The sequence below is a fragment of the Electrona antarctica genome (genome assembly GCF_951216825.1).
Source record: "Electrona antarctica genome assembly, chromosome: 12".
In the NCBI taxonomy this organism is placed as follows: Eukaryota; Metazoa; Chordata; class Actinopteri; order Myctophiformes; family Myctophidae; genus Electrona; species Electrona antarctica.
The window spans coordinates 8,999,619-9,014,005 of NC_136793.1; the positions used below are offsets into that span (position 1 = coordinate 8,999,619).

Genomic DNA, 14,387 nt, shown 5'->3' on the forward strand with positions numbered 1-14,387 from the left:
CAGGCCAGCAGTGGAAGACCTTAGGGGGCGGTTTGGGACATATTTCGGCAGGCAGTCATGTAGGTAGGAAGGTGCGAGACCATTGAGAGCTTTATAAACAAGTAAAATAATTTTAAAATCAATCCTAAAAACAACCGGAAGCCAGTGCAATGAGGCCAAGACTGGAGTAATATGTTCTCTCATCTTAGTTCTAGTTAAGACTCTGGCTGCTGCATTAGATATACAGGAGGGGAAAAAATGATTTAATTCACTATCACTCAAAGGCTACCAGTGCTGTGGAATGTTTCAATTGTTGCTCACCGCATGACTTGTTGAATCAACACACCTTAAATAAATGTCAATGTTGACACCTTTGACAATTTCATTGGTTTGTATTGGTGCTCTGTATATACTTTATATACACACACTGATCGATTTGAAACATAGACTGCTGATTCTGCTCCTCTTGTCAAGAACATAAACATTCCGTCTGTCTCTGAAGTAAATTCTTTACAGATATGTAATATTTGTCTACAAATATCACAATCCAAATTGATTCGATATTTAAAAAAAAAATAAGCTTTTTATTCAGATATTCATTCATACTGTATGCCACATGTCAATCCAAGAACCTGGATATACCTTAGCTCTGGCCCATAGCATTATAAGGACTCCTAACACAAATTTTTTAAGCCACTATGAACATTGTTTTTGTTCATAGTGGCTTAAAATCATATAAACTGATATTAACAATGTTATGTAAATCGCTAAAGATCCTTGAGAGAAAACGGTAATACGTCTGCAGAACCCATGACATGACATAGGTTACCATCCTGTTGGCACTTGTTGACCCTTACAAATGACATGTCATGTTTTTTAGGAAAGTAGTTATGTCCATTTTTTTTGGCTGGTTCTGCTGGTCCAGCCAAATAAAAGAGCACTGCAGGTGGCACTAACAGGCTTTGACTGGATGTACTGTGCATCATATCTAAGAAGGTTGTGTGTTGCTTCATGTTGGTATGTCAGAGTTCATATGTCATGACATGCCACGACTTACAAGTTAATGATTTCTCGTGCATAAGCATAGTTTGCAATGGTTCAGACCCCAACTGATTTGCTCACAATACAAACGATCAGCATGCGGTGTGATCGATGCGTGTCGGTGCACCCGCTTCGACTGTTATCAATGGACATCTAACTGGGGGTCCTCAAATTATTTTGGGGATCCCCAGGTGACATCATTTTTTATTTTGTATATTTGTCCATCATTAATGTTTTCAATGAATTGAGTAGCCTACAAAAGGGCCCCAATGGAAACAAGCCAATAGGCTTTTTGGATTCATGCTTTTAGAAGACTTTGTATTGTACATACTTACTTCCCTGTGCTTGTCCATGCAAGCTGTTAATAAAGTATTCAATCAATAATCAATTTTCTCACTCAACAACAAACCAAACCAAACATATTTGTGCATTTATAAAGTTATTCATACCAAATTGGCCAAATTGACAAATATTATGTAAGAAAGAGGCAAACATTTTGCAAATAACCAATCTACAAGCTCACAACACCTTGCAGTGCGAGGTGTTGTGAGCTTGTAGTTTGGCTATTTTCACAATATTGAGTATCAGTCAAACTAAATGTAATGCCTAGCAGGGTGCCATGCCAGGGTGGGGGGTTTCCAGTTCAAATATGAGCTGCAGCCTGAAAGGTTAATGGGAAGTTGGGTATAAAAAAACATTTGAGGTTAAATGTGAATGCCAGAAGGTGGCAATTAAGTGCAATCCTGGGACTTTGAATCACCAACTATATAGGCCTAGTCGTCACTGAAGGCTTGAATTGGTGTATTTGTTTTTGTGTGTTGTATTGTAGCCCTATGATGGCTGGAATCTTGTTAAGGTACAAGTGCAATCCTTTGACTTCCATTATTTAAACCTTAATATAAACTCTTGATGTACAATTAATCGTGTGGCCGCAGTTCTTTACAATTATGCATAATGTGTGTGGTGAGGTTGCTTATGGTGACTGTTCAGTATGTGATACCACTAGCATGTGCTGATTGTTAAGCTCTAGGGCTGGTGCATATATCAGTATGTTCAGTATGTGATACCACTAGCATGTGCTGATTGTTAAGCTCTAGGGCTGGTGCATATATTTTGACAGTATCACATGGTATGTCTTTTGAAATAAATGTATACATTTTTATATGTCTGACTCTGAGCAGAGTTTATCTATTCTAAAAGCCTCTCTAGTCTGAGCAGAGTTTATCTATTCTATAAGCCTCTAGGCTTCTAAACTTCTCTTGAACTAGTCCGGCAGCCAACAGGCTTCTTTTGTTTAAAGTGGGGAAATTTGGTATATAGTATTTTTTATTGGCCTAAAATATTGTCTATATACATTCATGAATCCACTTGCTGACCGGTTGTCAGTATTGAGCATTTTTTTATAGTGGTTTCTTCTTGTGACCCCACCATTAACATCCTGGCAGGCAAAAATGTCAAACTTTCCTTATGCTTTAAGTAGCATGTGACAGCATCACACTCCTTGGGCTAAAAACGGCCATAGACATCATGACAAATGTGATGAGGTCAGCACATTTTGGGCGCATTTTGGCAAGTGGCTATGGCTGTTTAGCCCAAGGAGTGTAATCTGTGCCAAACTAATGCTTGGAATGGATTCAGAATCATGAAAACCCCCTAGTTTGACATGTCACATGCTACTTAAAGCATGTTGTAATGTTTTATGTAAAGTGCTTTGGGTACTTAGAAAAGCGCTATATAAATCTGAGCTATTATTATTATAAGGAAAGTTAACATTTAGGATGTTAATGGTAGCCTGCAGGGTCACAATTAAGAAACAAGAAAATTGCTCAATACCGACAGACGGTCAGCAAGTGGATTCATGAATGTATATATGTATATAGACAATATTTTAGGCCAATAAAAAAGACTAGTAGGCCTATACCAAATTTCCCACCCCACAACCCCGACTGCCAGACTACACAGGAATACCTTGGTTGTCTCCTTCCCTGGCAGCCACTAGAGGGAGACATGCTAAGCAAATTACTCTTACTAGTCTTAGCTCTTTTTTTTTGATTGATTGATTGAAAAATGTATTAACAGTTTGCAGAATTACAGTACATTTCAAGCACAAACTCAATACAAAGGCTGTTAACTGTGAGTGGACGACCCAATTAAGCATTACACTTGTTTCCAATAGGGTCCACAATGTTCAATTCATCAAAAACATTTAGAGACGTACAAATAGACACTTCTATATAGACAAAGGACAGAACAGGAATTCATCATAAAGGAGGTAAAAAGGGAAAAGAAACATATACAGTGAGGGAAAAAAAGGGGTGGGCGGTGGGGGGATTCACGTTCAGCTCCGTTCATTTGTTTGTTTTCCTTGGAGGAGCTGCGTTGGGTCCCCAAGTCGGCTCCGTGGCCGTACCTTGAGTTGGCTGTGTGGCCGTGACCATCTCTTGTGTTGTCCTTGTGTTGGGTCCCCAAGTCGGCTCAGTGGCCGTACCTTGAGTTGGCTGTGTGGCCGTGACCGTCTCTTGTGTTGTCCTTAGGTCCGTGTTTGAGGGCTTCCGATTTTACAGGGGCCAGTTTCGAATTGCAGCCGTCCGTAGGTGCCCTTTGAGAGCGGTTTTGAAGGAGTCAAGGGATTCGCATGTCTTAATGACTGTTGGTGATTTGGTGATTAAACGTTTTAGAGAACTGTGTGTGTGTGTGTGTGTGCGCGCGCGTGCGTGCGTGCGTGTGTGTGCCGCATGCGCATACGCATAGCATAAGGTGTGTTCTGCCAGTTTATATATATCTATGTGTTCTGCACTTTGTCACATCATGAAATATGACACTGCTGCTGTTGCGAAATCTCAATGACGTTTCAAAAGCGAAAGTAAAAACCAGAGCTAAATTTCAATAAGAACTTCAAATCAACAGGATTTTGTATAAACGGAAACGAATTACAGACATTGACAGGTGAGCAAAGGCTACATAAAACTTTTCTATACAGAATACAGACCAAAAACACATATTTTCTAATTAGCCGTGGTTCTTATTTTGTGGTTCATAATAAATCTCAATGGAGTGTTTCAGTGAAGTAAACTCAAAGTGTGTTTGCATCGATTCTCAAATACTACAGTATACTAGCTTGATCAGGGGTTTGGTATAAATAAGAAGGATCCTTTAGTTTAAGAAGTACGTTTTACTCTAAGTTGCATTTTGGTGCGTTTAGTCACACTTTGTGTGTGTGTGTGTGTGTGTGTGTGTGTGTGTGTGTGTGTGTGTGTGTGTGTGTGTGTGTGTGTGTGCGTGTGTGTGTGTGTGTGTGGCTGTGGTTAGTGCATTAAGCCTAATGGTATGAAATGTGCTATAGGCCTGCACAACTGACTTGACTTTCAGTTTCACCTTTGTTCCCAGTGTGTAGAAAAAATACTAAAAACTTATTTTATATTTAGTCGACTAAAACCAGACTAAAAGTTAAACTTTTCAGATGACTAAAATACGAATAACCTGAATGGAATTGTATTCCATTTAGGTTTAGGGTCTGTATGCTGCTTTTTGATGATGAACACAAAGCTGTTGTCACACTTCCTTCTGGTTTATTAGGATTGGACTGGTGGAAAGTAAGTACATTTACAAGGTATACTATATGTACTTTACTTGAGTATTTCCAATGAATTCCAATTTCCATACTTTTACTATTATTTGAAAACTTTAGTTACTACAGTAGTTGCTTAATTCAGATTATTATTACAAACCATACATTAACCACTTAAGCCCTATAGATTTTGTCTATTTAAAAATAGCCGATGTACAAGTTATCGCTATCACATTGTGAGCTTGTAGATCTGCTATTTTCAAAAGATTATTCATTTGAAAACTTTAAATGGGACATTCTGCACAATGAATACTTTTACTTTTGGTACTATATTTTGAAGCCACTACTTTTGTACTTTTAAGGTTGAATTCCAGACTTCTATATTGCACATAATTGCAGTATTGATATTTTGTGAGTACTTTTTTCCACCACTGGGATTGGAGGTTACAAACATGATACTGTAGATTTGTTATATTACAACACTATGAACTTCACATCTAAATAGATTTTTGGTTGTTAAACGATACTGGATGGAAACCTATCCCACAGACACATGTCCTTAGGACTTTGCGATAGTAATCATTCATTATTGCTATAGAGTATAACAATTACAATTTAGGCATTTAGCAGACACTCTCAATCCAGAGCGATTTACAGTAAGCAAGAACAAAAAACATGGTAATACATCAAATACATAAAAATAGTCATCATGAATCATACATACTGTAAGCTAAGAACCTAACAGTGGAATATCTATATAGTAATATATATTATATATATTCTTTTTTTCAGTTTCTGAAACTGATAAAATAATAATAAAGTATTCAATCAATAATCAATTTTCTCACTCAACAACAAACCAAACCAAACCAAACCAAAAATGTATAAAGTTACAATTTCATGATTCATACCAAATTGGCCAAATTGACAAATATTATGTAAGAAAGAGGCAAACATTTTGCAAATAACCGATCTACAAGCTCACAACACCTTGCAGTGCGAGGTGTTGTGAGCTTGTAGTTTGGCTATTTTCACAATATTGAGTATCAGTCAAACTAAATGTAATGCCTAGCAGGGTGCCATGCCAGGGTGGGGGGTTTCCAGTTCAAATATGAGCTGCAGCCTGAAAGGTTAATGGGGGGGATTATGTGTATAAAAAACATTTGAGGTTAAATGTGAATGCCAGAAGGTGGCAATTAAGTGCAATCCTGGGACTTCAAATCACCAACTCAAGCATATTTGTATATAGGCCTAGTCGTCACTGAAGGCTTGAATTGGTTTTTGTGTGTTGTATTGTAGCCCTATGATGGCTGAAATCTTGTTAAGGTACAAGTGCAATCCTTTGACTTCCATTATTTGAACCTTAATATAAACTCTTGATGTACAATTAATCGTGTGGCCGCAGTTCTTTACAATTATGCATAATGTGTGTATTCAGTGGTGAGGTTGCTTATGGTGACTGTTCAGTATGTGATGACACTAGCACAGTGGTTCCCAAAGTGGGGTCTGGGGACCCCCAGGGGTCCTTGAGAGAGTTCCAGGGGGTCCCCAGCTAAATGATAGTTTGGAACCAAATGGACCCTTATGGGTCTGTAACTCTGAGAGTGTAAAAAATGGAACCAAATGGACCCCTAACGGGTCCATTTGGTTCCATTTGTACACTGCAGAGTTAAATTAACATTGATTTTACAATATAAAGTGGGATCCCAGAGATAGTTAAATGGGGGTCTGTAGACTAATACATGGATCCCAGAGATAGTTAAATGGGGGTCTGTAGACTAAAACATGGATCCCAGAGATAGTTAAATGGGGGTCTGTAGACTAAAACATGGATCCCAGAGATAGTTAAATGGGGGTCTGTAGACTAATACATGGATCCCAGAGATAGTTAAATGGGGGTCTGTAGACTAAAACATGGATCCCAGAGATAGTTAAATGGGGGTCTGTAGACTAATACATGGATCCCAGAGATAGTTAAATGGGGGTCTGTAGACTAATACATGGATCCCAGAGATAGTTAAATGGGGTTCTGTAGACTAAAACATGGATGTTCACATGGATGAATCCACTTGCTGACCGGTTGTCAGTATTGAGCAATTATTATAGGGGTTTCTTGTGACCCCACCATTAACATCCTATGGCAGGCAAAAAATCATCAAACTTTCCTTATGCTTTAAGTAGTATGTGACAGCACACTCCTTGGGCTAAAAACGGCCATAGACATCATGGCAAATGTGATGAGGTCAGCACATTTTGGGCGCATTTTGGCAAGTGGCTATGGCTGTTTTGCCCAAGGAGTGTATTCTGTGCCAATTATGCTTGGAATGGATTCAGAATCATGAAAACCCCCTAGTTTGACATGTCACATGCTACTTAAAGCATGTTGTAATGTTTTATGTAAAGTGCTTTGGGTAGGCCTACTTAGAAAAGCGCTATATAAATCTGAGCTATTATTATTATAAGGAAAGTTAACATTTAGGATGTTAATGGTAGCCAGGGTCACAAGAAACAAAAAAAGTGCTCAATACCGACAGACGGTCAGCAAGTGGATTCATTAATGTATGTATATAGACAATATTTTAGGCCAATAAAAAAAGACTATAGGCTAGTATACCAAATGTCCCACCCCACAACCCCGACTGCCGGACTACACACACAGGAATACCTTGGTTGTCTATAGTGGCTTCCTTCCCTGGCAGCCACTAGAGGGAGACATGCTAAGCAAAATTACTCTTACTAGTCTTAGCCCTCACACTCTCTCTCTCTCTCTCTCTCACTCACACACACACACACACACACTCACACACACACACACACACACACACACACACACACACACACACACACACACACACACACACACACACACACACACACACACACACACACACACACACACACACACACACACACACACACACACACACACACACACACACACACACACACACACACACACACACACACACACACACACACACACACACACACACACACACACACACACACACACACACACACACACACACACACACACACACACACACACACACACACACACACACACACACACACACACACACACACACACACACACACACACACACACACACACACACACACACACACACACACACACACACACACACACACACACACACACACACACACACACACACACACACACACACACACACACACACACACACACACACACACACACACACACACACGCACGCACGCGTGTGTGTGTGTGTGTGTGTGTGTGTGTGTATGCATGTGTGTGTGTGTGTGTGTGTATGCATGCGTGTGTGTGTGTATGCATACGCATACTAGCATAGTGTGTGTTCTGCACTTTGTCACATCATGAAAGATATACTGCTGCTGTCTCAATGACGTTTCAAAAGCGCAAGTAAAAACCAGAGCTAAATTTCAATAACAACTTCAAATCAACAGGATTTTGTATAAACGGGAATTACAGACATTATTGACAGGTGAGCAATGAGCATAGGCTACATACAACTTACTTTTCTATACAGAATACACACCAAAAACACATATTTTCTAATTAGCTGTGGTTCTTATTTTGTGGTTCATAATTGTCTCAATGGAGTGTGTTTGCATCGATTCTCAAATACTACAGTATACTAGCTTGATCAGGGTTTTGGTATAAATAAGAAGTATCCTTTAAGAAGTACGTTTTACTCTAAGTTGCATTTTCGTGCATTTAGTCACACAGTGTGTGTGTGTGTGTGTGTGTGTGTGTGTGTGTGTGTGTGTGTGTGTGTGTGTGTGTGTGTGTGTGTGTGTGTGTGTGTGTGTGTGTGTGTGTGTGTGTGTGTGTGTGTGTGGTTAGGTTGCTGTTCACATGGTTCTTCATGTGAAGTGCATTAAGTATAATGGTGTGAAATGTGCTATAGGCCTACACAACTGACTTGACTTTCACCTTTGTTCCCAGTGTGTAGAAATGGCGTCTGCCAGCAGTCTCCTGTCTGAAGAGCAGTTCCTGTGTTCTATCTGTCTGGACGTGTTCACTGATCCAATCACCACTCAGTGTGGACACAACTACTGCAAAGCCTGCATCACACATTACTGGAACACTAATGATGTGTGTCAGTGTCCACTATGTAACAAAAGCTTCTATAAAAGACCAGAGATCTTTGTCAATACTTTCATTTCTGAGATGGTTGATCAGTTCAGGAAGTCAAAGCAGATAAAAAAGACCTCCAACGCCATCCAGGAAGCTGCTAAACCAGATGAAGTGTGCTGTGACATCTGCGCTGAGAACAAGCTCAAGGCTGTGAAGTCCTGCCTGGCGTGTCTAACCTCCTACTGTGAGACTCACCTGGAGCCTCATCAGAGAGTCAAGGCGTTAAAACGACACAAACTGATCGACCCTGTGAAGAACCTGGAAGACTTGATGTGTAAGAAACATGACAGACCTTTGGAGCTGTTCTGTAAGACTGACAACGTGTGTGTTTGTCAGTTCTGCACTGAGTCAGACCACAAATTACACCAAATTGTATCTCTGAAAGAGGGATATGATGGAAAGAAGGCTGAGCTGGGAAAGACAGAGGCCGAAGTTCAGCAGATGATCCAGGAGAGGCAAGAGCAGATACAGCAGGTCAAACAATCAGTAGACCTCAGCAAGAAAGATGCAGACAGAGAGATAGCAGACAGTGTGCATGTCTTCACTGCTCTGGTGCGCTGTATTGAGAGAAGCCAGGCTGAGCTCATTGATGTGATTGAAGAGAAGATGAAAACAACAGAGAAACAGGCTGTAGGCTTCATTAAAGAGCTGGAACAGGAAATCACTAAGCTGAAGAAGAGAAGCTCTGAGCTGAGGCAACTCTCACACACTGAAGACCACCTCCACCTCCTCCAGAACCTCACGTCCATCAATATCCTTCCACCCACCAAAGACTGGACAAAGGTCAAGGTACATCAATCTTCATATGTGGGGATTGTGAGCACAGCTGTGGCTCAGCTGGAGAAGACACTCAGTCAAGAGATGAAGAAGCTGGGTGATGCCATTGCTGAGCTGAGGAGGATCCAGCAATATGCAGTGGATGTAACTCTGGACCCTGATACAGCACATCCCAACCTCATCCTGTCTGGGGATGGTAAACAAGTGAGTCATGGAGATAGGATAAGGAAGACCCTCCCAGACAACAGAGAGAGATTCTCCAAGAGTTTCTCTGTTTTAGGAAAACGAAGCTTCTCCTCAGGAAGGTTTTACTACGAGATACAAGTAAAAGGGAAGACTGGCTGGAATTTAGGAGTAGCCAGAGAGTCCATCAACAAGAGAATAAACGCACCGACTCCAAAAAACGGCTACTGGCTTATATGTATGAGTAATATAAATGAGTACAAGGCTCTTGCTCACACTCATGTCCTCCTCACTGTAAGAGGGAAGCTCCAGAAAGTGGGAGTGTTTGTGGATTATGAGGAAGGTCTTGTCTCCTTTTATGATGTGGAGGCCAGAGTTCTTATCTACTCTTTCACTGGCTGCACCTTCACTGAGAAACTCTATCCATACTTGAATCCACATAGCAACCAGAGTGGTAAAAACTCTGTTCCCCTGACCATCTCTCCTGTCAGTTACACAAATTAGACTCATCCTCAGCTTTCCGTGACAATATTCATTGTGATTTAAGTGTGTATATTTAAGGTTCATGTATACTTGTATAGTGTTGCGACCCAGGCTTGGGGTCTCTAGGTGCAACATAAAAGGTGGACTTCTTCCTTCCCAGACTAGTCCCCAAACAGCCAGGCCACACATGTTTATAATGCCAAGAATTAAGGATTTATTGTCATCATTTACACACACACACACGCGCACGCACACACACACACACACACACACACACACACACACACACACACACACACACACACACACACACACACACACACACACACACACACACACACACACACACACACACACACACACACACACACACACACACACACACACACACACACACACAGGGAAGGAAGACAATGTAGGGCAATACAAACAATACAATTCATAATAGATTTTCTCATCAAACAGCCAAATCAATCCAATTGTTAAATTAAACTTTTTTAAAGAACTTCAATTAAATGAACGTATCTGACAAGACTAATATGGTTTGCAAATGGTGTTCTCCATTGAAGATTTTAGGTGAAAAATCAGTTTTGTGCTTTAGAGACATTAACATCAATGATTCTGATGTTAATATATTATTTCACTGTGTGCAGCTGATGTTAATGAATAAATGACTAACTACTACCTTCATTATATAGACTTATGATGTTGTTTGTATGTTTTTTTTTATTCAGTGTTTTATCTTGTTTTATTGAAATAATATATACATGTCAATGTACAAGAATCTAACCAAAATTATGTTAATCTTTTATGCGAAATTTGTTTAATCTGGCCAAAATTACATCACTGGGTAATATTTGTTCAACTTGTGGTAGACTTGCATATTATGCTCTCTAGCAGCGAGAGAGAGAGAGAGAGAATATTCGTCAACCTTTTGTCACTGACGAAAATAATACTAAAAACTGATTTTATATTTAGTCGACTAAAACCAGACTAAGTAAAACTTTTCAGATGACTAAAATATGAATAACCTGCATGGAATTGTATTCCATTTAGGTTTAGGGTCTGTATGCTGCTTTGATGATGAACACAAAGCTGTTGTCACACTTCCTTCTGGTTTATTAGGATTGGACTGGTGGAAAGTAAGTAGTAAGTACATTTACAAGGTATACTATATGTACTTTACTTCAGTATTTCCGATTAATTCCATACTTTTACTACAATTATTTGAAAACTTTAGTTACTACAGTAGTTGCTAATTCAGATTATTATTACAAACCATACAATAACCACTTAAGCCCTATAGATTTTGTCTATTTAAAAATAGCAGATGTACAAGTTATCGCTATCACATTGTGAGCTTGTAGATCTGCTATTTTCAAAAGATTATTCATTTGAAAACTTCAAATGGGACATTCTGCACAATGAATACTTTTACTTTTGGTACTATATTTTGAAGCCACTACTTTTGTACTTTTAAGGTTGAATTCCAGACATTTACTTGTAACAGAGTTCTATATTGCACATAATTGCAGTATTGATATTTTTACTTAAATAAAAAATGTCCACCACTGGGATTGGAGGTTACAAACATGATACTGTAGGATTGTTATATTACAACAGTATGAACTTCACATCTAAATAGATTTTTGCTTGTTAAACGATACTGGCTGGAAACCTACAGTATATCCTATGTTGTCATGTCTTACTGCTTAGGACTTTGACTTGGATCCCTCACAATATTTAAATATTTCTTCTATGTCACACCACTGTCTATTGAACCCATTGTATGAACAATACATGTTTTGCACCATTTGAAATCTTTGTGATTTTTACCTGTACAACACTTCTGAAATGATAGACCATTATACAAAGTACCGTCCACCACTGCAGAGTCTAGCGATCCGAATCCATCGCATTGTTGTTGTTGTTCATTTGTTGGTTGTAATTGCGATAGTAATCATTCATTATTGCTACTGTATAGAGTAACAATTACAATTTAGGCATTTAGCAGACACACTCAATCCAGAGCGATTTACAGTAAGCAAGAACAAAAAACATGGTAATACATCAAATACATAAAAATAGTCATCATGAATCATACATACTGTAAGCTAACAGTGGAATATCTCTATAATAATATATATTATATATTTTCTTTTTCCAGTTTCTGAAACTGATAAAATAAAGTATTCAATCAATCCATTTTCTCACTCAACAACAAACCAAACCAAACATATTTGTGCATTTATAAAGTTACAATTCCATGATTCATACCAAATTGGCCAAATTGACAAATATGTAAGAAAGAGGCAAACATTTTGCAAATAACCGATCTACAAGCTCACAACACCTTGCAGTGTGAGGTGTTGTGAGCTTGTAGTTTGGCTATTTTCACAATATTGAGTACGAGTCAAACTAAATGTAATGCCTACAGGGTGCTTGTGGGGGGGGGGGGGGGGGGGGGGGTGCAATCCTTTGACTTCCAGTATTTGAACCTTAATATAAACTCTTGATGTACAATGAATCGTGTGGCCACAGTATGCATGTGTGTGTATTCAGTGGTGAGGTTGCTTATGGTGACTGTTCAGTATGTGATGACACCAGCACAGTGGTTCCCAAAGTGGGGTCTGGGGACCCCTAGGGGTCCTTGAGAGAGTTCCAGGGGGTCCCCAGCTAAATGATAGTTTGGAACCAAATGGACTGTAACTCTGAGAGTGTAAAACATGGAACCAAATGGACCCCTAAGCCCTAAGGGGGCCATTTGGTTCCATTTGTACACTGCAGAGTTAAATTAACATTGATTTTACAATATAAAGTGGGATCCCAGAGATAGTTAAATGGGGGTCTGTAGACTAATACATGTCAAACTGGGGGCCCTTGAAATGAAAATGGTTGAAAATTACTGCTAGAGCTGTAAAAATGTTCTCTTATGGGCGTCCTTGGCATGTATTTTCAAATAGGGCTAATGAGTATCATTTTGACATGACATGAAACGGTTTGTGAACCACTGTCTTATGGTGACTGTTCAGTATGTGATACCACTATCATGTGCTGATTGTTAAGCTCTAGGGCTGGTGCATATATTTTGACAGTATCACATGGTATGTCTTTTGAAATAAATGTATACATTTTTATATGTCTGACTCTGAGCAGAGTTTATCTATTCTAAAAGCCTCTCTAGTCTGAGCAGAGTTTATCTATTCTATAAGCCTCTAGGCTTCTAAACTTCTCTTGCACTAGTCCGGCAGCCAACAGGCTTCTTTTGTTTTAAGTGGGGAAATTTGGTATATAGTATTTTTTATTGGCCTAAAATATTGTCTATACATTCATGAATCCACTTGCTGACCGGTTGTCAGTATTGAGCATTTTTTTATAGTGGTTTCTTCTTGTGACCCCACCATTAACATCCTATGGCAGGCAAAAATGTCAAACTTTCCTTATGCTTTAAGTAGCATGTGACAGCACACTCCTTGGGCTAAAAACGGCGATAGACATCATGACAAATGTGATGAGGTCAGCACATCTTGGGCGCATTTTGGCAAGTGGCTATGGCTGTTTAGCCCAAGGAGTGTAAGCTGTGCCAAACTAATGCTTGAAATGGATTCAGAATCATGAAAACCCCCTAGTTTGACATGTCACATGCTACTTAAAGCATGTTGTAATGTTTTATGTAAAGTGCTTTGGGTACTTAGAAAAGCGCTATATAAATCTGAGCTATTATTATTATAAGGAAAGTTAACATTTAGGATGTTAATGGTAGCCTGCAGGGTCACAATTAAGAAACAAGAAAATTGCTCAATACCGACAGACGGTCAGCAAGTGGATTCATGAATGTATGTATATAGACAATATTTTAGGCCAATAAAAAAAGACTAGTAGGCCTATACCATATTTCCCACCCCACAACCCCGACTGCCAGACTACACAGGAATACCTTGGTTGTCTCCTTCCCTGGCAGCCACTAGAGGGAGACATGCTAAGCAAATTACTCTTACTAGTCTTAGCTCTTACATTTGGTGATTAAACGTTTTAGAGAACTGTGTGTGTGTGTGTGCGTGTGTGTGTGTGTGTGTGTGTGTGTGTGTGTGTGTGCGCGCGCGCGCGCTTGCGTGCGTGCGTGTGTGTGCCGCGTGCGCATACGCATAGCATAAGGTGTGTTCTGCACTTTGTCACATCATGAAATATGACACTGCTGCTGTTGCG

General features: G+C 39.5%; 1 protein-coding gene across 1 annotated transcript; it reads left to right on the forward strand.

Annotated features, from left to right (window-relative positions):
• Window positions 1-8,555: 8,555 nt before the first annotated feature.
• On the forward strand, window positions 8,556-10,202 carry LOC306933725 (E3 ubiquitin-protein ligase TRIM39-like; the record flags this gene model as incomplete). The annotated part of the gene is made up of 1 exon (XM_079516035.1): window positions 8,556-10,202. One exon carries the CDS (start codon window positions 8,556-8,558, stop codon window positions 10,200-10,202), a length of 1,647 nt encoding a protein of 548 aa, XP_079372161.1.
• Window positions 10,203-14,387: the final 4,185 nt, after the last annotated feature.